Source organism: Olea europaea, chromosome 13, assembly GCF_002742605.1.
Source record: "Olea europaea var. sylvestris chromosome 13, O_europaea_v1, whole genome shotgun sequence".
Lineage (NCBI taxonomy): Eukaryota > Viridiplantae > Streptophyta > Magnoliopsida > Lamiales > Oleaceae > Olea > Olea europaea.
Window position 1 is genome coordinate 25,278,253 of NC_036249.1, and position 27,827 is coordinate 25,306,079.

General features: G+C 33.2%; 4 protein-coding genes across 7 annotated transcripts; 1 reads left to right on the plus strand and 3 right to left on the minus strand.

The window, feature by feature from the left end:
* The first annotated feature begins 339 nt into the window (after positions 1–339).
* LOC111408013 (acyl-coenzyme A oxidase 4, peroxisomal) lies at positions 340–6,582 on the plus strand. The gene is made up of 13 exons (XM_023037752.1): positions 340–512; positions 1,223–1,327; positions 1,573–1,679; positions 1,929–2,006; positions 2,090–2,213; positions 2,405–2,478; positions 2,564–2,623; positions 2,739–2,848; positions 3,207–3,366; positions 4,017–4,093; positions 5,535–5,706; positions 5,803–5,895; positions 6,258–6,582. Exons 1-13 carry the CDS (start codon positions 485–487, stop codon positions 6,387–6,389), a joined length of 1,320 nt encoding a protein of 439 aa, XP_022893520.1. The 5' UTR covers positions 340–484; the 3' UTR covers positions 6,390–6,582.
* An 817-nt stretch (positions 6,583–7,399) lies between these two features.
* Positions 7,400–9,306, minus strand: LOC111408014 (PHD finger-like domain-containing protein 5B). Of its 3 annotated transcripts, none has more exons than XR_002705270.1 (2): positions 9,175–9,306; positions 7,400–7,982 (listed from the first exon to the last, which is right to left on the minus strand). XR_002705270.1 is itself a non-coding variant. In XM_023037753.1 (2 exons), exon 2 carries the CDS (start codon positions 7,950–7,952, stop codon positions 7,620–7,622), a length of 333 nt encoding a protein of 110 aa, XP_022893521.1. In that variant the 5' UTR covers positions 7,953–7,982; positions 8,839–9,154; the 3' UTR covers positions 7,400–7,619. The 3 variants fall into 3 exon arrangements, 2 of the variants coding, with proteins under 2 accessions (XP_022893521.1, XP_022893523.1); XM_023037753.1 differs by lacking the exon at positions 9,175–9,306 and adding an exon at positions 8,839–9,154; XM_023037755.1 differs by lacking the exon at positions 9,175–9,306 and adding an exon at positions 8,090–8,831.
* Positions 9,307–10,408: 1,102 nt separating this feature from the next.
* On the minus strand, positions 10,409–19,657 carry LOC111408015 (phosphoinositide phosphatase SAC8). Of its 2 annotated transcripts, none has more exons than XM_023037756.1 (20): positions 19,338–19,657; positions 17,747–17,821; positions 16,720–16,847; positions 16,515–16,606; positions 16,352–16,409; positions 16,009–16,065; positions 15,717–15,750; positions 15,500–15,580; positions 15,299–15,405; positions 14,425–14,511; positions 14,180–14,257; positions 13,622–13,686; positions 12,919–13,017; positions 12,688–12,787; positions 12,425–12,533; positions 12,247–12,319; positions 12,035–12,128; positions 11,837–11,923; positions 10,844–10,910; positions 10,409–10,742 (listed from the first exon to the last, which is right to left on the minus strand). In XM_023037756.1, exons 1-20 carry the CDS (start codon positions 19,489–19,491, stop codon positions 10,615–10,617), a joined length of 1,773 nt encoding a protein of 590 aa, XP_022893524.1. In that variant the 5' UTR covers positions 19,492–19,657; the 3' UTR covers positions 10,409–10,614. The 2 variants fall into 2 exon arrangements, with proteins under 2 accessions (XP_022893524.1, XP_022893525.1); XM_023037757.1 differs by lacking the exon at positions 19,338–19,657 and adding an exon at positions 18,893–19,307.
* Positions 19,658–24,306: 4,649 nt separating this feature from the next.
* Positions 24,307–24,792, minus strand: LOC111408016 (histone H4). The gene has a single exon (XM_023037758.1). It carries the CDS (start codon positions 24,725–24,727, stop codon positions 24,416–24,418), a length of 312 nt encoding a protein of 103 aa, XP_022893526.1. The 5' UTR covers positions 24,728–24,792; the 3' UTR covers positions 24,307–24,415.
* Positions 24,793–27,827: the final 3,035 nt, after the last annotated feature.

Below are 27,827 nucleotides of genomic sequence, written 5' to 3' on the forward strand. Positions count from 1 at the left end.
TTGACTCGTTTGACATCCCTATAAATTGCAATTTCATTATAGGTGGCATTAATCATAGGTAAAATTAAATTACTTATTTAATTTTACATTTCGTTTTACCAATCATCTAATACTATTTAAATTGGAGTTGCAATTTCAATGGGACTACATAACATTATTCAAATACAAATTAGCTACTCACAATTATAAATAGTATTATTCTTTTGCAAGAGGTGATTCGAAAAGGACTCATGATTAAAGATCGGGAAAGTCATGTTTGCTAAATCAATTTTGGCAATGTTTGGAGGTGGAGACTGTCTAATTTTTTATTTCCCATATATTTAAAAAAATAAAACAAAAAAACCTAGAATTGTGTGCCCACACGTCATTCATAAATCTCAATCGATAACTCAATCACGTCAACCTATATATCCCTTCTACCTCCTGAATTCAAGATCTATTCCCCAAAATCCTAGCTTCATCCGCAGTTCGGCAACTCATCACCATGAAAGTTCCAGCATCAGAGGCTCAAGGTTTTTTTTTTTTTTTTTTTAATTCCTAATTTGGACTATATGGCTTTTTGCTTTTAATGTTTTCCATTTTGGTTTATGTTAATGTTTTGCGCGTAGTGTGTTGTGTTAGTAACAATGATTGCTAGAGTAAGGATCGGCAAACTTTTGACTTTTTGAGATCGTTTAATTAATTTCGCAGTCTCAAAGTATCATTTAAATATTAGATGAATGAGCTCAATTTTGAAAGGGTAAAGAAATGAGGTTTATTCTATATCTGACTATGTATTGCTCTTCAAAATTCTCTGGAAATCAAATTCCAGAGCCAAGTAGAATTAATGAGCATCCTGGAGATATTGCTTGTATAGTTAGTTATATAAGTGTATCATATTCATATAGGAAAATACATGCTAAAAGATCTCTTAATCATTGATTTAAAGCCCCTTTCACCTTTATCATTAAATTTGCTCTTTCTTAAGCAAGTTGCCAAAGGTTGAAGCTTTGTTGGAAACTGTGAAATTTAGGACAAGCTTATGAATTTATTTAGAGGCGAGATAATGTCGATTAGAGCAAGTTATCATTATTTAGGGTGATTTGGATGATGTTTGAGTTTTATTAAGTTACTTTATTCCTGACTGGTTGAAGTTCTACTATGATTATTTATTCTATTTGGAGGAAATTTAAGCTTTATTTGCTAATTATTAGTTTGAGAAATTGCTTTGAATGTGATACAGAGTATATGCTTAAAGAGTCAAAGAGCTCCTATTTTGATCTGCCAGCATTAGACGTTTCAATTGCATTTCCCCAAGCAACTCCAGCTTCAGTCTTTCCTCCTTGCGGTAAGATTAATATTTCCTCACTTGATAACAATGTGAAACTGCATGAAATTCATATAAGCTTATGACATACATGTATTGTGTATGTTTACTCACATACACCTGTTTGTATGTGCGTACTTGTGGAGACATATATCCTTGCTAGAGAGTCACCACATTTAGAATTTTAACTTGTAAGATGATAGAATCTGATAGATGTTTCTTAACGAGTGAGTTTCGACTCTGATATTGCACTCCCAAACTTACAGAATCAGACTATTATCAGTTTAATGATCTATTGACTCTTGAGGAGCAAGCTATCAGAAAGAAAGTAAGAGAGTGCATGGAAAAAGAAGTAGCTCCAATAATGGCAAAGGTACTTTCTTGTTTTACATTTGAATTTTTCAAATCTTCAACTGAATATCATAGTATCATTGTGATCATTTTTGTTTTATTCATATACAGTATGTGAATATTTTGTTAAAGAGTCCTTCATTATCTATATTTCCTATGATGTAAGAATAGAAGTCAATTAAAAATCTAGATATTATTTTCTATAATTAAATGTTTATTGCCTCATGTTTGGCTGTTTGAAGAGGATGTGATTGCAAATTAATCTTTTCAGTATTGGGAGAAGGCAAAATTTCCATTTGAAATCATTCCAAAGCTTGGTGCATTGCGTATTGCTGGTGGCAGCATCAAGGTACTTATAATGAAGTTAACCTGTTTCTGTTTCCTGGCATTCTGCACATGAATGTGTGACATCTAACTATTTGTACATTTTAGGGCTATGGGTGCCCCAACCTCTCCATTACTGCCAATGCCATTGCTACAGCAGAAATTGCAAGAGTTGATGCCAGCTGTTCTACTTTCATTTTGGTGCATTCTTCTTTGGCAATGCTCACAATTGGTACGTGTCAGTCTTGTTGTATCACTTGCTGCCATTTATTTATTTATTTTTATTTTTTTGTCTTTATTTTTATTTTTTATTTTATTTTTTATTTTTATTTACTTCAAGCTAGTTGGTTACCATTTTTCAGGTAACTGAACATTAATCGGTCATGATTATCTTATTTTGATCTGTTGGTTTGTCAAGGACAGCACTATGTGGATCAGAAGCACAAAAGCAGAAATATTTACCATCTCTTGCAGAACTTAAAACAATAGCTTGTTGGGTAGGAACATTTATGATACCTCAGTCTTGAATAATATCTCATATATTTGCCATGTTTGACTTACTCTAGTGTTTATACACTGTAGGGTCTGACAGAACCTGATTATGGAAGTGACGCAAGTGCTTTGAGAACAACTGCAAGGAAGGTCCAGATTATAAATTTTACTATTCAACATTATTATCCGTTAGCGTGCACGTGTGCCTGTAACTCCCTTTTCTCTTCTTTTTCAATCAATTCTTCTTCTTTACGTTGACCATCAGGTTGACGGAGGTTGGATACTTGAAGGCCAAAAGCGCTGGATAGGAAACAGCACTTTTGCAGATGTATTGGTTATTTTTGCTAGAAACACCTCCTCAAATCAGATAAATGGGTAAGTCAAGAACATATCATTTGAGTGCCAGTATCACTCTAAGCACAGTAGACACACAATGTCAAGAGAGTTTCCTTTCTGACAATTACCCCCATTTGGGGTCTTCCTCTATTTTAAATTTTCTAATGGTTGGGTTTTCTTTTGAACTATATCGTGTATGTTCCCATTTTGTGAGCATTGTCATACTCATAAGTGATTATTAGGTTTGTGCTGAAAAGTTGTTTCAAACATTTTACGTGTTCAATTGATATTTTTTCACCTATGTTTTTTATATCATTAAAAATTGAATGCAGCATGCTCTTTAATATGCTTTCTATCATATCTAACATCTCTAATAACTGATGTGACTCTACTACAGATTCATAGTAAAGAAGGATGCTCCTGGTTTACAAGCTACAAAAATAGAAAACAAGATTGGCCTGAGAATTGTTCAAAATGGGGATATTCTCTTAAAGAGAGTTTTTGTCCCTGATGATGACAGGCTGCCTGGTGTCAATTCTTTTCAGGACACTAACAAGGTATAGAATCAGGGTGCTTCTTTCTGTCGATTGTTTGGTTGTGCATGCCAGATAGATGAGATTTGGTGTTTCATATTTTATCTCTTAAGAAACATTTGAATGTTATCTGAACTTATTATTGCAGTCTTGCTGTGCTTATTATTTGAGTCTATTCACGTACCCCATCTCTCATCTGTCTCTCAAAATAACAGTTTGAAAAGGAGCGCAGGGGGAAAATGAGAAGGAGGTTTCAAAAATGAAGCCGCAACCCCTTTGCCTCCATTTTCACAACTTATATGAATGTTTGATGAGAAAGAAAAGAAAAAAAATAATCTACGCAATTCTTACTCTTTTTACTAGCTTGATGGGTCTATCTGCAAGACGGCTAGTGCAATGTATAAATTATTAAACTCTGTACCAATTTCACACCATCTTTCTTGAATCTCTGCAATGACTCCTTCCTGTAGCCCAAAGTTTTCCTATCCATGTAAAGCTATAATTCATTCTGAGTTTCACCCATAAGCAAAGTGGCATCTCTTCTCTGGGCTGCTCCCTGCACTTTGCTCAGTTTCGTTTTACTGGGTCTTCATTTTGTAATGCCCTCTCTGTTTGCTATCGTCAACTTACCTCATAATTGAATATGACAAATATTTACCTTTACCTGGAGATAGGTACTTGCTGTTTCACGTGTCATGGTTGCCTGGCAGCCTATTGGCATTTCAATGGGTGTTTATGATATGTGTCACAGGTACTACTTATCCCTTCTATTTTTATATAATCATCAAAATGATGTTTTCTCCTCATGCCCCTTTCTGCATTAATCAAATTGTAGGTCATGCATTCGTTGCTGATGTTGAAGAGATGTGATTATATATTAATTACAACAATTTCTGTGGTTATATTTGTCCTGTCAACTTCATTCTAGATTGCTTCCGAGCAACCGCAATGCTCCCATTAATTAAATAATCCTTGACAGAATATATTTTGCCCTCTTTTTCTTTCTTATCAAGGGATCTTTCAAATAAAGATTCTCCTCCATGAAACTCAAGCAATAAGCTTTTCCTGAAAAGAGAGCAATTCAATAATCTAACAGTAAATTAGATTAAGGCAATTTCAGAAAAATCTAGAGTTAAAGTATAACTGTTAAGAAAATGAAGATAAAATGATTTGAGTAATTTACAAGTTACAATCTTGAAACATGATTAAACAAACAACTACAGGTGACACTTATTGAAGATAAATTAACTGAAAAATGACTTGGGTGGTTGGGACATGTCTTTTGTAGACTTAAAGAGGATCCTATTCGTAAGAGTGATGCGACCTCATTAGAAAATGTTAGAAGAGCGAGGGGTAGAAAAAATCAACATGGCCTGTTATGGATGCTGGGGACTTGGTTGCGCTTGATCTTGCAGTAGATGTAGCAAGGAATGAAATGGAGTTGCAAAAAATGATTTATGTAGTTGATCCCAATTTTATCGAGTATAAGGCTTAGTTTATTGTTGTAGAACGACATTATTTGAAACATCTTAGCCACAATTCAAATTTATGTTTCTTTGACAAGTTTATAGGCAATAATTTTTTTTTTAACTTTTTGGACACCTTTTCAGTAAGGATGATTTGTAAATTTTTATACAAAGAATTCATCTGTTTACTGTTAAAATGAAGGTTATAGCCTCTAGATTATTATACAAAATGTGTTGCATCAAGAGGCTGTCTCCTTTTTCCAGCATCTTTTTGGAGGTGACCCCACTTTGGAAGATTTATAGGAATTTTTTTCTCTCCTTAGAAACGAGCACAGGAAGACAGGGAAGCCTCATTGTACCATCAAATTGGATTTCATTTTTAGAAAGCCTAGGACTCAGTGCATTGAGATTTTAGATTTTGAAGGCTGTTGACCCTCCTGCATATCGGATTGAGATGATTGTGGTTTGTATCACTGATTTACAAGAAATAATGAAAATAAAAGGAGTTTTATTGAAAATGTAACTAGCTTTTAAATCAAGGCATGATTTAGTAACTCTAAGAATGCTTTAGCATAGAGTTTCCTTTTTCAAATTGCAAATTTGCAAATAGAGGGGGGCAGTTACCTTAAGAGACGTGTCTTTAGGTTCTCTTTAGATCTTTTTATTCAATGTGATTTATTTTCCCTTCTTGTGGCTTTAAATGACATCATCTGGTGAAACTGTAAGGTATTTGAAGGAGAGGAAGCAATTTGGCGCTCCATTGGCAGCTTTCCAGATCAACCAACAAAAACTAGTTCAAATGCTGGGTAATGTTCAAGCAATGTTTCTCATTGGTTGGCGCCTGTGCAAGCTGTATGAGAGTGGTAAAATGACTCCTGGTCATGCCAGCATGGGCAAGGTAAGAAAATGGTTGTTCGTTTGACTTAAGTCAGAAACTGAGGGTTAATTGGATTTTCATCTTTTGTTGGCTGAATTAAATCTCTGTTCAATACAGTCATGGATTACCTTGAAGGCAAGGGAGACTGTCTCTCTGGGAAGGGAATTACTTGGTGGCAATGGTATCGTAGCTGACTTTCTGGTGGCAAAGGTTAGTATGCATTTCTTCCAAAATTTTCCTACCTGGGACCATACTCCCAGAGTAACTGGACCTTGAGCATCTTTGGCTAAGCTTACAACAAGGAAAAGTTGCTTTTAAGTAACTTTTTTTTTTTTAGAATATTTAGGTAAGTTATTTTTCTCGAGTAAAAACAGTTGTTTATTTTGAAAGTAACTCTTGTTTTACTGTCAAAATAAGTAAGTTTTTTCTACTTGCTTATTTACTTATCAGGAAGTCTTTTAATCTTAGCCAAACATGCTCCTAGTTCTAGGACTTACAAATTGAGGTACTGTAGAGTTAAAAACTTTGTACTCAAAACACGATCTCTTAAAATTTTCTCTCTTTGGTTTTAGGCATTCTGTGACTTGGAGCCCATCTACACGTATGAAGGGACCTATGACATCAACACCTTGGTAACTGGTAGGGAAGTTACTGGAATTGCCAGTTTTAAGCCTGCTGCTTCGAGCAATAGGAGCCGCCTGTAAAATTGTACACTTTTTTCTAGAAAAATAATTTTCAGAATTGTGTGTATGTTGGCTGGCCGAGTAGCCTGTTAAAGTTATCCTGACATTTTGTAATAAAAAGAAATGGGATTCTTATAATTATTTGGTGAAGAAACATGAGTAGTGTACAGTTCGAAACAAATTGAAATATAACACTATTTAAAGATTACTTCAATTTGTCTTTGACGAGAAATTGCAGTAATGTGCTCCCAATTTCTCCTTTTGTGATAAAGGTGGATATAAACTCCGTATGTGCACAAGTAAAGTCAAGATTTATCTGTTAATCAAGATTCGTGATTTTGTTAGCGGAATTTCTCTTCTGAAATCTATTATACCAAAATCAAACATGTACTTATTTTAAAGAATGATGCTATCTAGCATTCTTGGTGGTACCGCACTAGTATAGGTTGTGCTATGTGATAAGTTCAATAAAAGAACTCAGTGCCTTATTTGATTGTATCTCTCATTTAATGACACATTAGTAATAGCTATATTGGCATTTTAACTTCAACAATAAATAGCATTAATTGACTTTAAATGAATGTGACAAGTGGCTAGTATAATCACAGCCGTAAGGTTGAGATGAAGAATTAACCTACTTGCTTTAACCTATTTGTACATTAATTTTGTTCAAATAGATTGACATATGCATGAGAATATTTTACTTAAAATCACAATAAGAGAACCTAAGAGGACCTATTTCATTAGTGGGACTTTTAGACTTATTTGACATGACATTTGAAAGTTCAAGGTTTTGATATTAAAAAACAGCTTGACTGGAACCCATTTGGCATAACTTTTGAAAAGTGAAAAGTGATTTCTAATACTAAAAATAAGCTTTTCAGCTTGTCTCGACATTTGTTGTGACTTGATTATAAAAGCTTTTAAAGGAAGTCGATCAAGTTCCTTAATAAGCGTTAAAAAAAATTATACAAAAGCTATCCCAGAAAAGTAGACTTCTAGTCGAATAAGCATAAAAGAAAGACTTGTGGTGATAGATAAAGACAAGGAAGAGTACCTCACTCAAATACACAATATAAATTCAACAAGCAGGAGCTATTTTCAATCACATGAATCTGAAAAAATTCGGTGTTTTACATAAACGAGAATGTTATCTATACTGCAGAATAGCACAACAAAGATGCATTGTTGTTTACCATGACTACCCACAACTCCTACCCCGACCATCAACACAAACCATATAGAAACGCATCATCTCTTCTTGAAGCCGTATTTCTTCCGTTCATAAAACAGATCGGTTTTGGCACTCCCCAAATTGACAATTTTTGGGCATCCATCCCTGTCTTTTTCCTGCTGAGTACATTCTTTGCAATAGTAGGCATCAGAAATTCCCACCCCGCCACAGATAACACAACGGCCTTGGAAAGATCCATAATTGCACTCGTCACATACCCGAACAAGAGTGCAAGGACGCACATAGGAATCACATATCACGCACTTGCCATCACATTTCTCACAAAGCCTTCCTATGGCTATCCCTGGTTGCTTCCGACACATAATCAAGTCAGGATGATGCTTAGCCATACCCCCTCCGACACTTTCTTGAAATATTCACTGCATGATAGATACAGATTTTTAGTCAATGTTTCATTTTCCATAAACGAATTCGTTTGCAGCAGAAAGCATAATAAAACTTGGCATCGTGGTCAACAAAAGTTCACCTGATGCACCAAGTTTGCAGCCTAAAATGCTATCTCATCTAGTTTGGATTCCTACAATCTAAATTTGTAAACACATGCAACCAAGAAACTTGACAATAATCCCATGCAATTAATTGCATTGTTTGTCTAAAAACTTATAAGGCTGCTAAGTAACAAGTCAACAGCAAAAAGAAACATCTCAGAAAAATAGGAGGAGAAAGTTCGAATAAAAAGCACAGATGAGCTTCTCGGAAGGGTACCTGAAAATAATAGTGGTTTTCTCCCATTGAATTAAATATTCAAAGTTTGAATGGTATGTAGTTTATCTGTTAATAACACTAAGCTTTCATGCCTATCAGGTAAAATTAGAGATTGTACCAATGAAAAGATGGCATTCAATCTAATTCAGCTCCATTTCATCCCCTTAAAGGGAGCAAATTACTTTCACAAGCCACAAATCAATAGAGGCTCATCAATTTCTTGTTTTCATTTTAGTTGTCAACCAAATCTGTACTAGCATCACTTAAACAGCTTGTTTTTATTAGATGAACCAGAATTGGGACTATGGGGATTGGAATACATTCAAAAATATTTTGAATTTGAAAGAAATTACCCTAATTCCAATTTCTATTCCAAAAATTCAAACCCAGGCTCAGAGAACTCATAACTTAATCAACTTCAATTACATCTAACAAGCAAAACACTAATTCATAACCTTGTATTCATAAGAATACAACCACAACAAACTTTCGGCATATAACTATACTCACTTTATTCCAATAGCGAAAAATCTCATAACCTTGGCTCCACGGAATGACATTATATTCTGTTTTATGTGAACGGAACAAAAACTAAAAAAAATAAAAAATGAAATAAAATTTCAGTAATTTATTCTCTACGAAGCAACAGACTAAACCCTAGCTTCTACCTACAGCAATATTTCTTAAGAAACACGATAATAATATAGAAATTAAACGCATTCATATTTGTTTCCTCCTAATCATTTACCAAAGGGAAAAGATAAAATCATGCAAAAATAACAGTAATCATATACACCAAAAACAATGTTCAAATAAATTATGCGTTCTTGTGTGAGAGAGTAGAACCTGAGGCAGACGATTAATTATAGCGAGAAACCGTATACTCTGTTGTAGAGAATCGTCGTCGGTAACTGAGAAGATACGTAGACCTACATCTCTTGTGAGCATAGTCAAAACGTATGGGCCGGGTCAAATCTACCATGGGCTTGTACAAGGCCACTTAAAACCCAGTCTATTGGAAATCGGTCTTATTCTAAGCTAAAAAAAACCCACTCACCTGGAAAAAGGTAAACCAAATTAATGATACAATTAATAACAGAATTTAGAATGAACCGGTTGATTGTTTGGTCAATCAACTGTTTTTTTTTTCCTGAATTTTAGCTTAGAATCAGACCGATTTCCAATAGAACTGGTTATCTCGATCTGAGTTGGATAAGGCTCTAAATATGGTTTATTCGCAATGATTATACTAAATTGTCATTTTGTGAAGATCGATAGTTTTTTGTCTCTTGAATTTTGTTAATTTAAAGCTCGTGATTAAAATATTTTGTTTCTATATTATTTTGACGTGTGAGAGTCACCTCGTCCTCGTGGTTCGATGTTAAATTCGCATTTTCTGTAAAAAAATCAAAATACATAAACAATGTGAGGGCATTTATTTTGTTATGCTAATTTGGACACATTGTTAAAGGACCGTCGTGAGGCAAGAATCAGATAATTTTAAGTCTCTTATATATATATATATATATATATATATATATGTGCGACTTAATTAATTGATCAACAAATTTCATAATTTGATAAATTATTGCTCGTACGTAGAAGTACAAAATGAGCTGCCAAAGGCCAAAAGCCACTAGCCGAGAAACTCGGACCACTTTCTAAAATCAAACTAACCAGAGGCCGAGTTTTTCAACCCAGCCTTACACCTCAACTTTTAAACCACTTACGCCCCTAGAGATCGTCAATAGGAGCCGAACAAACAAGGGCATGTATCATTATCGTTAGAAAACGCATTCTAAGGACTCATTTGGCATGATTTTTAAAAATCAAAAGTTACTTTGAAATTAAGAAGCTTTTGAACATATTTTGATAATATTTTTTATGCACTGTTTGACTAGAAAACCTTTTATAAGATGGTGAATGAAAGTGACTTTCTCCAAAAGCTTTCCTACTAGAAGCAAAACAAAAGCTATCCCAAACACGCTGCTGGAGTTCTTGCCCCAACCAGTTCCTAACCATACTAGGAAGAACATTACAATTCACAAATTTGAAGAGAGAATGTCCACAAATATGCATATGAAATTGTAAACAAGATAAAATCATCCACTTTAAATTGAGACGTGATTGCAGTACCAAGAACAAACTGCCCATAATATACAGTAATATCCAATCCCATTGATAAAACACAACTTACATAATCAAAAACTACTTGACTTGCCATGTATAGAATAGCAGTCTTGATTTATCCTTTTATCGGAGCACAAAGTTCAGGAGGCATCACTCCTAGAAAAGACCACACAAGCGAGGCCTCGAACAGAACTGCCTTCCATTGGATTTTATTACGGCCATTAATCCAGCAGTTAGACCAGCACAGACCACGGATGACAGAAAACTTTGTGCATTACGTCCCGCTATGAAAATATCAAGAAATGGGACAGAAATTAGAGGCAATAACAACTTCATGGTGCCAATTTCATTTACAACTTAGATAAATAATGCAGAAAAGGCATACCTTGATTTAATGTAATTGATGTAACTGTCAATCCTCCAATTACTAAAGCAGATGCAACTGGAAGATACTGCAATTGTACGGTTGAGACTTGGGAAAGTTATAATTTATAATCCAAATCTCAAAAAATAAAACCGAAAGAAGAAAAATGGTTGAAAGGACCTTGTGGGCTAGGCAATGAAAGAGGAATTATATCTAAATAATGGCTTCTCTCCGTATAAGCTGTTCATCTTATCATGCTCATACCTCTTCATTTTATAATGTTTAATATGCACAACAGCAGTAAGATTCACAAGTACCATCTTTGGTAGGGTACTAGGCAAAACTCGACAGTATTATGATCAAGATTTCAATCTCTCTTTTCTTCCATACTGTCTAATTCACATTATGAAACATGCTCTAAAAGATCTGTGATTGATATTGAAATTTTCTCCACCATGCATACATGCATGTACCTATGTTTGAGTGTATGTATGTATCTGAGTTCTAAGGTTGGCCACTTAAAACTGCATGGGAAGCCATGGAGTATTATAATATCAATAGATGCCAATCTGTTCTCCTCCATCCATATGTATTGAACTGAAGAAATGATTCTAAAGGTCTTCTCCTACATCCATTCTAGACAGACTAAGCATTTTTAACACCGGGAAGTTGTAATAATTTGGTTGCTTTTGCAAATAAGTGGTTAGTGTTCAGGACTACTTAAATAAATATTGTTTTCTATAGAAGATGTCATAGGCAAAATATGTATGGCAATCAAAAAGAAATATGGAGAGAAGCCGTTATATAATGAAACCCTAAATCAAAAGGTAATTAATTGTTCATAATATAATCTGCTTGTTTTATCATCCTGGTTAGTGTTCAGGACATTCCAAATGAATATTGTTTTCTATGGAAAACATCATAGGGAGAAAGTGTGATTAACAAACAGCAAGATGAAGAGAAGCCATTATATGAAACCCTAAATCAAAAGATAATAAATTGTTCATTGCTTACAGAGATGGAATCAAATCCATTATGCTGGAAGGGAGATGGACCATTTCCGTTCACAGTATAGTGACCGCTAATAAGATCAATTGCATCCTGGGAATTAAGCAAAAAGTAATGTGAGAATGATTAATGGTTTTTAAAGCCTTAGCCTTTTAACTACCATAAGTAGAATTTGGTGGTCAAATAAAGTATTAGACAGCTTGCCTGTCTGACACCATCTTGAAAATTATTCAGATAATATCTTGAAAGGGCACTCATCCCATCTTTAATGAGTCCTCCCATTGTCTGTCTACCGTACCTGCAACAGTGCAATGTATTAAATCAAATACAAAGAGTGACAATATATATATATATATATATATTTTTTAATCAGATATGACATTGGCCTGGTGAAATTTGGTTTTTGTTAATCTTACCTCACAATGTCCCCTTTCAAGGCAAGAGTTCCCGAGTACTCAAGGCTTATCTCATCACCTTGCTCCGCCCATACTGTCATGAAAAAGACAAGGTTAAGTGGAGGCAAAATAAAAATTGTTCCGCGCTTACATGAGCTCAGCAATCAAATATAGAAAAATAATTTACATTGGTTCTTACAAGTCTTAAAAATTTCAAAATCTTCACCAAATGTAGAAATGGTCTCAATTGGAGAAAAGTCACCAATTCTTTGCAGCTGAATGTCTAAAGATTTCTTTGCCAAGAAGCTCTGCACAATAAACGTCATCTTCTTACAATGAAGAATTCAGAGTAAAAGACGCCTAAATAAGTTTAACTATTGAATTTTGATAATCAAGTATCCTAGGAAACAGGGATTCTTAGCAAGTTGCAATTGGAAATCAATTTAATACGTTGCTTGAAACCTGTGTCACATTTGTTCGATCAAGACAGTCAATGCAGTTACTTCTAATTATGCCTCCTTGTTCGGCTACAATCTTCCCTTCAGGATCGACAAGGAAATATCTGCTCAGCTGGAATAGTAAATATTAAACCTGTATTATGAAGATCCCGTATAGCTACATTTTCGCACCTATTTCAGGCAAAGAGGGGGAAAAAAAGGAAAGTACAGAAGAACGGAAAAATCTGTCCATTACCCTTGTTTCTCAAAGTCTTCCGAAATTTGATCATATAGAAGTTGTAAATTATCAAAGTTTGTGTTGCCGCAAGCATGGTGGAAGTCAAATGGGACGTATCTGGAGCAGTGGTATAAAAACATATTAAGTTATTGTTTAAATTCCCCAATTCAAATGTGCTGAAAATGGTAAAAAAAGCAAACTGATCACAATATTGTCAAATACTTGCTCATTATCAATACAAAACAATGAAATTCACATTCCTTAATAATCTTTCTATTAGTGCTTGGGTAAAAGTGAGTATTCAAGAATCAATTTTTCCCTAAACCCATTTTCAAATACAAAATTCTCCAAAAAAAATCAATTTTCACGTTTTCCCATATATTTTCCTACTTTTTAATTTTCCTACTTTTTAATCACACATTCTCCAAAAAAATCTCTTTTTTTAAAAAAGCACTCTCAGACAAGCACTTATTCTGATCATACTAGTTCGGAACAAACCACCGGATTGAGTTTATATTTCTGCATAATGCTGGTCCATAAGAAATTGAAACGACAAGAAATTTACTATTTGCATTTCCTTCCTAATATCATCTGCCAAAATCAACTGATAATAATGGTCTTCTGTAGACTTTACAATTTTCTCCCTCAACATCAATTTTAGGCTCCTAAAAGAAAACAAAATAAGCAGTACAAGAGTAGTAGAAATGAAGATGATAATCACCTCACATTTGGCAGCTTTTGCATTTCGCATGCATAAGCCATACTCAATAAACCCTCATCGCCATGCTACAAGAGATAACAAAAAAAGGACCAAAGGAAAATATGGAGAAGTGAATTTTGAAACAACGATGAACTGGCTTCGCAACCCAGCAAAAACGTTAATATACTAAAGAAAAGATCTTTAGATCAATATAAGGAAACTAGCCTCCAAACCAAACATAATGTAGTCCATATATTTAAAAATACATAAATAAAAATTAGACAACCTTAATGACATTCTCAGAGTATCTAATCTGGAATGAAGCATTCATTTACAGCATAAATTGATGTTTAAGAAACTCAATTACGTTGATATCCAGCTAGTAGATGATCCATAACAAAACTAATTCCAGCTATCTTAGAATTGATTAAAAGAAGACAGAAGAAATCCTGGTCCTAAATTTTTCCATCCGTATCTGGAAAATCTTCCACAGAAAGCAATTAACAATAAAATAAATCAAGTATACCACGTAGTGGGATCCCCAGTAATGCTTGGAAGGACTAATAAAGAAAAACTGACCTTATCTGTCAGGTCAACTGCAACACACTCTCCATATCTTTGCAATAGATCATTAAAATGCCGCTCCACAACTTTTGACTGAAAATACATATAAAAAGGAAAACACTACGTAATAACATTCAAATTCGCAGCTCCAAGAATGAAATCACATTTATTGTTCTATAATCAATGAGATAGGAAATGATGAAATAGAAAATCAACTTAAAGCATTAAGAAAGGAATAAGATCTCAAGGCATGTACGTACTGTCTGCTCATGATTAATGATATTAAGGCGTGGTTTATAGCTCAGATCAACAATTTGCTCCCACAGCAGTGGAATTGAACCCCGAACCTGAGATACAAATAGGTTCACATAAACTAGCCTTCTCACTATAGATATGTGATGAATGACTTTGGGTATATACTGCAAAACTTTGATGGATTAGTCCTTCTTGATTGTCTAATGAAAGGCGGAATTAAAACAGCCAATAGGATATATTGAGCATTTGGTGTACTGTCTGGGATCCACAATTAAGGTTGACAAGTAGTTACTCTGAATAAAACTATATGCATCAAGAAATGCATAGTCCATTCAAGAAAATGGGTGAGAGCTATTAGCAGAATTTTATAAAAGAGAAAAAGTGAAAAACTAAAACCAATAAAAACTTCTCCACATTATTTTTCAGCAATAACTATTTCTCAAACATAAATAAGTATTTGGTTCATAGGTTCCAAGGATTCCAGGAGAGAGAGAACATATGTTCCTTAACATTCATTTAAAGATTCATGTGCATCATCAAATGGGCACTTAAGAAATGAAAACCACTCATTCAAATGACTATGCGATTAATCAGAAACATACATATATTTAACAACCCACACATGATTTTCAGAATCATCTTTTATTCTGGACATAATAAAAATTATCCGTTTCCAGGGAAATGAAGTTCCCATATCAATATTAAGGATATACCTTAGCTGCCTGTATAATTTACCACATCCATAGCTAGAAAAAGGAGGTACTACCAGCATATTCTCTATGATGGCGAAGCATCAGAATAACGTATTAAAACGTTGGGGAAAAAAGAACCATGAATTAAATGTGCTCAAACTGTAGGTTCTTGAGAAGTGAAGCACACCTGCAGAAATGAGGAGATATAACCTCCTAATTCAAGCAGCTGTTCAGTTTCTATAAAATTAGCAGTGTCTCCTTCTAGATTGGCTCCTCTTCTCCACATTCTTGTCCCTGAATTCAACACCAAAGTAAGTATTCAGAAAAAAGGTTGCACAAAACCATATATATCATAAAAAGAAAAAAATAAAGCCTCAGGATTTTGTACCTAGGCGCCGTGTACATCTCCGGGAAATTAATGTTATTACAGCAGGGGAATTTTTCAGATTGATTTCTCCAGTCTGGAAGCTTTAGTCTTAGTTAAGTGTAAACATGATCCCTGTGGCTAGATTTTTCATTTACTTTTGGTCTTCCATCACCATTTAGTAACAACAAATAGACATAAAGAGAGAGGGAGAGAGGGAAAGTTGGGGTTAAAAGGATATTTCCTTGTAACAGAGGGATTATAAATTTATCAAGCTGCAAGAACACGTATTTGCATATTAGAAAGGATTAAGTGGTCAAAATAAACTCTCGCCAAACAGTATTCATGTAAAAACAGAAAGGTTTTTCCTCCAGGCTTTGTAAAGTTTGCCTGAAATTTCTCTTGGAGAGAAATACTTTCAAATGTATGTATATGCCAACATATGATCCGAAAGACAATAAATTTAACACATCATCTGTTCTCTTCTCCAGTATCACTGGGAAATGAGTGGGTGGTTAGTTCTAAGCTCTAACCTTGTTCTCGATAAGCCCCTCCAGTAAATTTCTATTCCAAACAAATCGTGGGTCAGCCTGAAATTAACCATGAATTAATACAATCAATGGTGATTCTCATCAGAGTATCAATAGAAATAGGAAAATATTAAAATTAGACTTCAATACTGAAGAAGTATGGTCAAGATTAGTTCAGAATTAGATTAATCTTCCTGTCTCTCATAGGTTTCACTAGCAAGACGCTAATCCCAGTGAAAATAATACAAAAGTCACATAAATGAAGATTGTAATAAGCAAATTTGCAAGCAATGTTTATTTGCTGCAGCTGTTCACATTGCAAAACCCCAGAATTGAAGTTATATACCTGCTTCCATACTGGTCTACTCATCCACCCTTCTGCCAGCTTAAACCTTCTCTGCAAGCTGGTAAACATCATCAGTTTTCATGAAAATATTGAAACAGAAAATCTCGTCGTGGAAAGTAAAATAAAGGAAAACCAGAAGAAACAAATGTAGAGTCGAACATACTTGAGCGTGATATCACTCCCATAAGAATAATATAGACCTGGAGTTGATTCCACTATTTTCAACAGAGTCTTAAAGTAAGCTTCATCCTTTTTCTGTACACAGCTCATAATTGTAAGTGTTGCAGTTTAGCTAGTTTACACCCAACAAATGGAATTCGAAGCCCTGGAAACTTCCAAAATTAACAATACATAAGATGTGCTCTTACTTCTTGACTAGTTAAGAACCTTGAAGCCTCGTTGCAGGATAGAAACTTCATAGATGTGACCCGGAAAACTGGAAAACCAAGATAAGTTCCCACATCTTTCCTGGAAGTTATAACTAGCAAGTGTGTACCTAGGGAAAAAATAGAAGCCAATTTTATCGTCTTGATATTTGATAAGGTAGGAAGTGTAATAACTAATTTATCAGTAAATTAGTTTATATAAGCGCTCACAGTACATGTCAGTGATGTATTTATTCCCAAAAAAGGGGAAAGAGTTGAAACCAAGCAAAGTTAGGGTGCAAAAATGCACTTTCCAAACACTTGTCTGCATCGGCAATCCTGTCAATGAATACAATAAATTTTATCTTGATTCAATCTGATTGATAACCTTCCTAAGGATTTCACTTCTCAGAAGTCATCACCAATTCTTTCCACTTCATTTCTCAATTTATTTTGTTTTATCATGTCCATACTTGAGGTACGAATGACATCTTCAAGAGAAGGAAAATCTAAGTCAATTGTCCAGTAACTTGCAAATTACCCAGAGAAACTAAATGCTTCCCACTGCATTTTAGTCCTCTTCACAGTTGTCGAACACCAGACTACTAAAAAGTAATAACATGAAAACCAATTTCAGTATTTAACCTGAAATAGACAGCTTGTAAAAAGGCAGTTTTCAATTCGACGTCCTCACTATTTGATCGACATTGCGAAGTGTTGATTGGAGTTAAGCCCTTCAATTCTCATATATATTCTTCTTTTCTTCTCTCTTTCAAACCCTTTTCTGATTTGCCCACGTAATGATTAAATGAACAAATTCATAGAGTAACCACCAATTCGTTCTAGCATAAGTGGTCTGTAAAGCAATTAAGAAGATAACTAGAGTTGGCTTTATAAAAGCACACCGCTAATGCAAAATCCTAGTAGCCTAGTTGCTCCTTTCTTATGAGGCCATCGATTGAAATCACCGTGGAAGTATCAAAGTATGCAGATGCAATGGCTATATGATTATGCAACTCATTTCCTTTACCTGCTAGCAACCTAATTGTTCCAGCCACCCCGTATATGGTTGAGACTTTAGAAGAACTTCCAGAACCATCATCATCTGCAAAAATAAATAATAACACATTAGATATCAGCTTACCAACAAGTTGAAATTCAAAGATCGTGAACCAAATAGAATTTTGGGGGTAATTATTAGAGACAACAAGGAAGATAACTCTAATAATTAACTATATGAACATTAGAGTACAAGGATTTGAGATTTTTAGTCTATTTTCAATTTATGCAGTAGCATTTAAAAAAATAAAAAATTAATATAGCTTATATTATTAAGATCAAAATGACTAGTTGAAAACAGTCTGTTGGATAACAAAGAACTCGTAAAGGAATATTGGCGAACTCGTATCCCTGTTATGCGAACCATTTTAAGAAGTAAATCACATGCAAAACTTAGGAAGCAGAAGCGAGCATTCCTAAGTGGAAGAACCCCCAAACAAAAATGACAAATTGTTGTCGTTAAACCATTACACATTGACAAAAACCGTTATCAAAGCACATGTAAATAGAAGTATAAAAAATGACTTCGTAACGAATTAATAAATGACATGTAAGTAGGAAATTAAATGTGAACTGATAACAGATCAGTTAGAAAATCAATCAATCAATGACTGTCACATACCACTAACTAAAAAGACATATTCATCCCCAAAGTCTGAAAAGAAATATATAGATAAACATGCTTGGGATGAAGAATGTTATGTTGAATTTGAAATGGCTTCCTTTCAAATAACCATTTCTCTTCTTGCTCCCTATTGAGTAGCAAAATAGTGAGTTTAGGAGGGCGGTGGAAACTACCAAGCTAGAGTACGGTAGAGGTAGAGGGAATTTTTGGAGTGGTGAAATTCGTAGAGGTCGGAAGAATAACAATGCTGATTTCTTGACGTTGAAGACAGACCAAGCTCATGAGCTTCTCAAAACACTTCAATTGGTACATGCAAGAAACAGGCCAATTCAGCGGCTTTTTGTTTAATTTCTCGTGGAAGATAACAAGGAATTATCCTCTGTCCTCTTAATTGAAAACTCAGACCAGTCGGCCAGGATCATTATTTAGAAATCAACACTGCCAATGAAATAAAGAGAGCTATACAATCAACCCTATTAAGGAGAAAAAGACCCAGGTATATCTCTTCAAGCTTGCTGCAATTACTGTTCCTCCTGTGTCGTGAATCACCACTCCCGTCTGCTGCAGCTTTTCAAATTTGGCTATGCATCAACATTTTAACTACTTATCATTGAAGACGTCAGTATGACACTTTTTAATCAGAATCGTTCAACCACCAGAAATCGTGCAACCTTTTTCACATATAGATATTTTTGTCGCTTACTCATTATTATCAACACATACTTTATCTTCTTGTAATCAACATGAAGAACTGTTGCCAAAGTGTATGTAGAAAACTAACAAGGATTCTCTTAAGGTAAATATACAATTTAAGCAAATGATGCCTCAATTCTATAAGCATTTACATTTTTTGTTCGTTTCAGTTTTTGTGCAATTAAATGAAACTCGAAACAAATTTTGTAATTTTCACGGGGTAAAAAGAGAGCAAAAAATTGACCGTCGAGGTTATTGATGTTCCCGTCGAAGCGGCTAATGGAGAATCCTTGATCTGGCGATTCAATGGATTTGATCACGAATTTGTTGGGGAACTCATGTAATTCCAATTCGCTCCATAGCTTGAAATTGCTTGTTGAATCTGATTGAACTTCCATTTCGGAAGATTTGAAGCTCAGAAAAATCGGATCACGAGTTCGATCACGAGTTGTAACGTTTTTTATGATTCAATGATTGAACTGAACGATTGAAATGAAAACTGAATTGAACGGAAGCATTATAGAGACGGAGCAAGGGTAAAAATTTATCAAGGGAAATTCGTAAATAAGGAAAGCGTTATGCACCTTCCTATTTATATGTTGTACTCTTCCAAACAATGATTTAAAATTTTTATATTTTCCAATTTCTTTTTCAATCACAATTTCTTTATTATTTCAGTAAAATAATTTTAAACATGAATCAATAATTTTTCTTACATTTTAGCTATATATTCTTTTAAAAAAATTCATTTTTCTTAAAATCTATTAACTAAAAATCTACAGAATATACAATGAAATTGCCATTTGACCCGACAATATTTTCACAGTGGCCTTTGACCATTTAAAAAAAAAAAAAAGGATATAAGTTAAAATAGATTTTTATATAACCATTTTTCAAAAATACCCCCATCACGTAGTGTTTACCATCAAGATTCAATCAAGCTGAACGCTCTCATAGACTATCCAACATCGACCGCCACAAAACTCGCTCATTATCTTTAACAATGTTAGTCTTTTGGGTTTAAACTATTGATTTCTTTGTTTGTGTGTTTCGTGAATTTGTGTATTAAATTGTTATATATTATGTCTATAAGACATTATTTAGGTATATTTAGGGTTTATAAATGAGTGGCAAAAATTTTTAAGTTGAGCTCGTCGACACTGTTTCGCAATAGTCAGTTTCACGACTGTTAAACAGTCGATTGAGCCGAATTGTATATTGATTTTTTAAATTATGAAATAATTGTAAATATTGTAATTTTTATGTAAAAATTGTACTTTGAATTTTTTTGTAATTATACAATAATTATAAAATTATAAAATTTATGTAAACATTGTAAATTAAATTTTTTTAATTTGAATATTGTAAAATATATCCAAATACAGTTCATTTAACAGTGATATCATTACACACCAGTCTAATTGTCATTTAAGGGAATCTGATTTGTATAAATTGGGGAGTATGTACTATTGCTCTATACCTACCGTACCTACGCGATCGAGAAAACTCTTCGGTAGATAATATTTTAGACATACGTAGAAGTCCAGGCCACGCGGTTTAACTTTTGGTGGCAACAAAGTACTAAGTAGAAGAATATGGATGAGAACTTTTCACTCGACTTCATTCGATAGAGGAAATATAATCTCAACATAAGCTACTCTCCAAAAATCGATCGTACAATAAGGGGAGCATAATATTGTTGTTGCAAAGTCTTGATATGTAGTCATCGCGACTGCATGTTAACATGAAAAACTCTCTAACTGAAATCGACTATAAGAGGGTAAATTTAAATGTTGACATCTTGACTTATAGCTATAATCAACTTATCTTAGTATCTAGCTTACAGAGTTGTACCATCAATTAGAATTACGGATCGCATCCCATTTTGAAATCCCGAATGCATGTTCAAGAGACGTGAAGAAAAACTTAAAGCAATTCTTGCCCTTTGTCTCAATAAAAAAGTGTCGAGTCAGAATTAGTTTTCCCCATGTTATGATAATACCTGGCCAATTTAACATAATGTTCCTCTGTTAAGTCCATTAAATCCTTCAACGTACATTATTTAGCCTTCTAGACTATCTGGTAGCTCATGATCACTCCATACTCTCGACGATCATTGTTAATGATGTCTGAATGTCTATCACCCAATAAACAATGCTCGAGCTTGCTTGTAATTATTTCGACAAATTCCCACTTCACAAGTTTATTCCCGTGTATACTTGCGAACCACAAATGACTCATTCGTGTTCATCTTAGTCGCTTGCAAGCGCCAACTGCAACTATCGTTGAAGTAGACAATCGTCAGCAATGATTTGTTTGATTTCAATACCTTGAACTCAAAGGTGTATTTTAAAGTCATTCAGTGCACAATTTTTTACAAATCTTTATTTGTTTCAAATAGTTGCTCGACATGCAAATTCTCGTCATCAGGAACCATACGCGAAGAATTAGAAGACGGTCCACTTGATCCAGCCCTTGAGCTCCCATCCCTCTCATTCTCTGACGGGATAAACCAATTAAATCATCATTCGTAAATTCATTTTTATTCTCGTTGTTGTGAATTACAGATGGAATTCTGTGCATAACAATAAAATCACAATAATGAGCAACTGTCTCGAGAATGACCACATCATTCTCACGAGCTAATTGCACTATGCCCCAAAAATCATTGGCATTATTATACGCTCCATTCAAATCTTTGAGTTCGTCTTCGGCGACATCAACTTCACTAATGTCATGCAAAGAGTAGTCGAAGTTGTGTACATTTTGTTCAATTCTAATAAATAATTCATTTCAATATCAAAAATAACCTTCAGATTGTTGTGTAAATTGTGGTACATTCTCCCATACGATGTACTCTCTATTACGAAAAAGGGAATGTTTCAATGTATATCACTCGTCCATTTTCATACGTATCGATCGTTTTCATCCAGTTCGAAATTATCAAAGTAAAAAATCAGGATTACACCCATATCTACAGAAATTTTAATTCTAAGAAAAATAGTCAGAAATTTGGTTCAACCCACTAAACAAAATTTATTTAAAAAAAAAAAGTTTTACATCTGGCTGTTAGTTACCGATTGTAAACAGCCGGCGAACTGACCATTAACAGTTGAAATCGTCGATTGTTGCGGTCAGTGTTCGATTGTTACTGTCAATCAGTCTCAACATACAAATGGTTTTTTTCTTATCCTTGCTTAAAAAAATTATAGATATATTTTAATCATGTCGAATATAAGATTTATCAATGAAAACGCATACTAAACTAACGACAACAAAATTAAACATACATAAATACACTTACCGATTCGATGTGATTGATATAAAAAAAATACTTTCATGTTCAACATTCAATAAATTACTGAGATTTCGAGGTTGAAGTAGATGGGAGATGAGAGAAATTGTATCTGTGTTGAAATAAATATATAAGAAAGGTTATTTGATTTTGAATTTTGAAGTGGGAAGTGTTTGGTTTTCATTTGTTAACTAAAAGGGTAGAATATCTTTTAAACAAAACAATATTTTATAGATGTATAACGTATTTAAGGACATCTTTATCCTTTTAACAATCAAGAGACATTTGTGAAAATATTCAATTGTTCAAGTCAAAGTGAAAATTGGATGATTTGACCAAACCAATTTTAAAAGTACCCGTAAAAAATGCCCTAAATAATATGTTTTCATCTTTTTTGATAAACATATTAAACCATAGGCTTGGTTTGCATGTTGGAACCAAATAACATAATAGACTTGTAATTACCACATGTGAAAATGATTTGTGCAAAATCAAATAATATAATAGATGGATGAAGCAAATTTATTATTCTAAAAAAAGATGGAGGTTAGAATTGTTAAATCACAAGAGCTTTATAAAGAATCCTCTGAAATTGTAATAATAATGCGAATGTTGCTCAGCACCCGTTTGTCATCTTTTACTTCACACTTTTTTTTTTTTACAGTAATCATTTTTAACTATATATTATTCATTAAAATAATATTACACGTAAATCAAAAAAATTTCCTTCTCTTTTAACCTCACATTCTCCATCAATCATTATTACATAATACATTTATTTCAAATTAATGAAGCTCAAATAGGGTCTTAGTGTTATGTTGTTACTAGTGCTTAGCATATTGAAATAATGTGTTTTACTTCCATTTTTTTTTTATTTGTTTCAAGTATCTTCTGTTCTAATTAATCCTCCACACTCACCGATAATTCAACGCTAGCAATTGTCCTTTCAAAAAAAAATCAGTTGTTTTTCAAATTGGTGGATCCAATAAAACATTGGTTAATTGTTGCTGGCACACGAATAATAAGTTTCTATCCCATCAACAAAGTGGTCTAGCCGTCCAATTTACACCAAAAATGTGAACATGGCCCTTTCCAATAGTGTAGTGTTAGGAAAATGGATTGATGAATAAATTGGTAACTCAGTTGAATGGAAAATATGAATTCAAGTCCTCCATACGTGCCACAACCACTCTTCGAAATTGCTACTTCGATAAAAATAAAAATGATGTTACATGTTCATGATATGAGTCTACACCCTCCACATGCGTGAACCTTGTGAAAAGGGTATAACCCCATGTTGTACAACATTACCCTAATGATAACACTAATCATGAGAAACTATCAATAATCATCTTATGTAACATAATATCATATATCAACTTATTATTTGATGCATTAAAAAATAATACTATTTAACCAACTAAAATTGCATTTGCAATTTAAATAGCACTAAAATGATATTAAATAGATATCAATTAATTCCATCTTTAATTTAAAAAGTGTTTGGTAGAAATTAAAATTAATTTTTTTTAGTAAATTGTAACAAAAAAAATTCAAAATGCATGGTTAAAAAATTATAAAACCCATAAAAAACATAATTAATACTAAAAATATTTAACTTTTATTTAGATTAAAATCAAATTTTAATTCAAACCAAACAATACCACCTAAACTAGAATTCCAACCCCATTACAGCTATGCTACATATTGACAATTACCAGTAATGAATAATGAACTGTAATCCAATAAAATTAAACTATCAAAAACTAATTAAAATCAAATTTTAATATGAATCAAACATGCCCTTTAACATCCTAAACAGTGTTACTGCACTAACCAAGAATTTAGAAGTAAAACCAAATACCAATTTGACAAATTAACAATCAGGAATCCATAATAAAAACGAATTGAAATCGGATAAGATAAAAAATTATGAAAACCAAATTTCATTTAACTGAGATGATGCAATAATGTCAACTCCGAAACAAAAACCTAATTACAAATTATTTCATCAGAAGCCTAATTTTCTAACCACCAAAGCCATAGAGGGTCCTGCCCTGCCTCTTGAGAGCATAAACAACATCCATTGCCGTAACAGTCTTGCGGCGAGCATGCTCAGTGTAGGTGACGGCATCACGAATGACATTCTCAAGGAAGATCTTGAGAACGCCACGGGTTTCTTCATAGATGAGCCCACTGATACGCTTAACTCCACCTCTACGAGCCAAACGCCGAATCGCTGGCTTGGTAATGCCTTGAATATTATCTCTGAGAACCTTACGGTGGCGCTTCGCTCCGCCCTTGCCCAAACCCTTGCCGCCCTTTCCCCGCCCTGACATTTTTTCTTTTTCTGTGTTGCGTTGATAACCGAGATGGAACTTGAATCAGTGGTTGAATTGGTTGGGGGTGTGTTTGTATATATAGAGAGAGGTTAGATGTGCTGATGATGTGCAGCCGTTGGATTTATGTGTGTATCAATGGTTTAAAATCCTGATCCGCGTCGAGTTGATTTTGGTGAATCCTATCCCTTGATGAGGAATGTATCAACTGTGTAGAATGTGCTATTTTCTGGATGACGCGGATAATGGGCTAAGGTCGTTAGAATTACATTTTTGCTATTTCACGCCACAATTTTTAATAATTAGGCTACAATTGTAATTAAGCCCCGTTTGCCCCCATTTTTTGAAATAAAAATGGGTGAAATAGTATTTTTTAAAAATAATTAGTTGAAAAAAATAATTTTTTTTATTTATATATAATATTATTTTATGAATGATTGTGTGGTTAAAAAAAGGAGATAAAAAAATTAAATGAAATTTAATGGGGCTAAATCTTCAATATGTTTTTTCTTTTGTTGTAATACGTGTGCCATTAGCCTTTTTTTGTCGAATTCTTATTTCAATTTTTTTAATTGTCACATTTTGTTATTGATGATGGTTCATATCAAAATATTATGATTATGTACTTTGACGTGACTAAAAATATTTTATCATGCTTTTAAATTTTTTATTTTTTAAAAATGTGATGGGTAATAAGCTGTTATACATCTTCAATGGAGTTTTTGGATAAAAACTATTGTCAGAGACTAAGGGGGTGTTCTCTTTGTGTTTCAGTTTTGTGTTTTGAGTTTTGAATTCATTTTGAGTTTTGTATTTTGAGTTTTTGTTTTAAAATTCTTGAAAATGCGTTCTTTTTGTTAGTTTCTCAAAACAAAAAAAAAATAATTTTTTTTTTTAAAATTTTGAGAATCACTACAACACCACCTCAAAACACCAAAAAAAAAAAATTAATTTTTTTTTTTAAATTTTGAGAATCACCACACTATCTCCTCAAAAAAAAAAATTTTAATTTTTAATTTTTTTTTGAAACTTTGAGAATCACCACACCACCTCCTCAAAAAAAAAAAAAAAAAAAAAAAGTGTTTCCCGCATTTTCAATTTTTTCAAGTTTTACACTGAAAACGCCCAAAACGACAAAAAAGTCGTTTTGTGTTTTCTTCACAAATTTTTTTCGTTTTCGAAAACGTTTTCGAAAATTCGTTTTCGAAAACGGGAAAGAGAACACGTTTTCACCGTTTTGAAAAATCGAAAACAGAAAACGACCCGAAAACGGTAAAGAGAACAGGGCCTAATGTTTTAATAAATGGAAAGGTGAGAATAAGAATACATCAAAAATATTAAAGGACAAAAATGTTACAAAATAAAAATTTAGGACCTTGAATCTTTAGTCCCGTTTGGTAGCAATTTTTCACCCTAAAATTTTATTTTTTTTTATCGTCATTTCATTATTCTAACTGTTACCTTTTACTTCTTTACTCATAGGTGTTAATCACTTTTCTGTCTAATTGTTAAAAAATTAATTCTCATAATGATTATCGAACAGGTCCTAATTAAAACGTGGTTCAACTAATAAAACTTCTATATGAATATAATTACCTAAATAATTGGAACCCCAATTTTATTATTATTATTATTTATCTACTTAGAAGCCCTAAAGCGAGATTACATAAAGTGATAAATAAATGGTTTCTTTTATTAAGTCAACGACTTCTCTTCATATTTTACATTTTTATTCGGAGGTAGAAATTTTATTTAGAGTACATTTGATTGCGAACATGAAATTTGTATGGAAAGAAAATAAATTCTAGGTAATTGCCTAGAACTTATTTTTATGAAAATCATTAATTAAACGTGTTTGATTCATTTAATTTTCAACCTAAAAATTATAGTACTTGTCCATTCTTTTTTTGGCGGATAGATGAAACAAAAATGGGATAGATGAGAGAGAAAGAGATAGTGAATTACTTGAAGAAAAAAAAAATCACCTCTCCATAAAGAAAATATTTCCTTTGTTTTTGAGGAAAATATAGTCATGTGACCAAAAGTTAGAAAATATTTTTCATGAAAAAATTGTTAATCAAACACTCAAAAAGTATGAATTTGGATGGAAAAATGATATTTTTCATAAAAAATAATGTCAATCAGACACGCACTTACAGCTACTTATCTTGTGTGGCTAATGACATAATTGTCAATGAAATCGACATCAGGATACTTGATTTATGCCTTCTCGCTCTTCATTTACCAGTTTGTAGTTTTATAAGAAAATAGTGAAATGTAATTTTCCTTTTGATTGTGTAAATCGAATGTTTACAATGATTGGGCGTTTGCCGATGATGACGCTGTAGGCTTGTAATGATTGTGGAGATGACCACAAATTTTCTATCAAAATTTTATTGGTCTGAAGCTCATCCATTTTTTTCCGAGTGATTTACATTGAATGTTGAAATGAATTTCTACATTTCGCACTTGATGTTATTCTATTTTTTGTACATTCAACGAGAAAAAAATATATTCTTTTACTGCTAAAGTTATCCTTTTCTTATGCTGAGATCATTGAAATTATGTTTATTCTCCACTATTTGGAAAGACCATAGGAAATTAGAGGACCTTTGTTATGTTTGGATAATTACTTATTGTTAAAATAAGTTTCCTTCTTGTTTTCAACTTTGATTAATAGAAAATTATCTCTTCTGCTCATTTGCCAAACTTATACAGTTATTTAGGCTTTCCTGAGTGACTCTTGGCCTGTTTGGCACCCTTTGATTCTTATTGAAGAATTTTTTGAAAAAGTTATTTTAGGCCAGCTTCTTTATAAGCTCTTATAATTGGGCAAAGTATTTTCAAAAAATTATTAAAACATGTTCAAAAACAACTTCTTACACTTAAAAAGCAATTTTTGATTTTTCAAAATCATTTGTCAAATGGGCCTTCCGTGGATTTTAGGGTCAGATGGTTGAATTCTCCACTTGATTTTTAGGGATCTTTTTAATACTTTCATAAAGGTTGAAGGTCATGTTTTCTAATTTTTCAGTTGATAGCCCATATTGTTTATAATATTATTCTCTGTTCCATTTTGGTGATGACCTTCGTTGGAGAC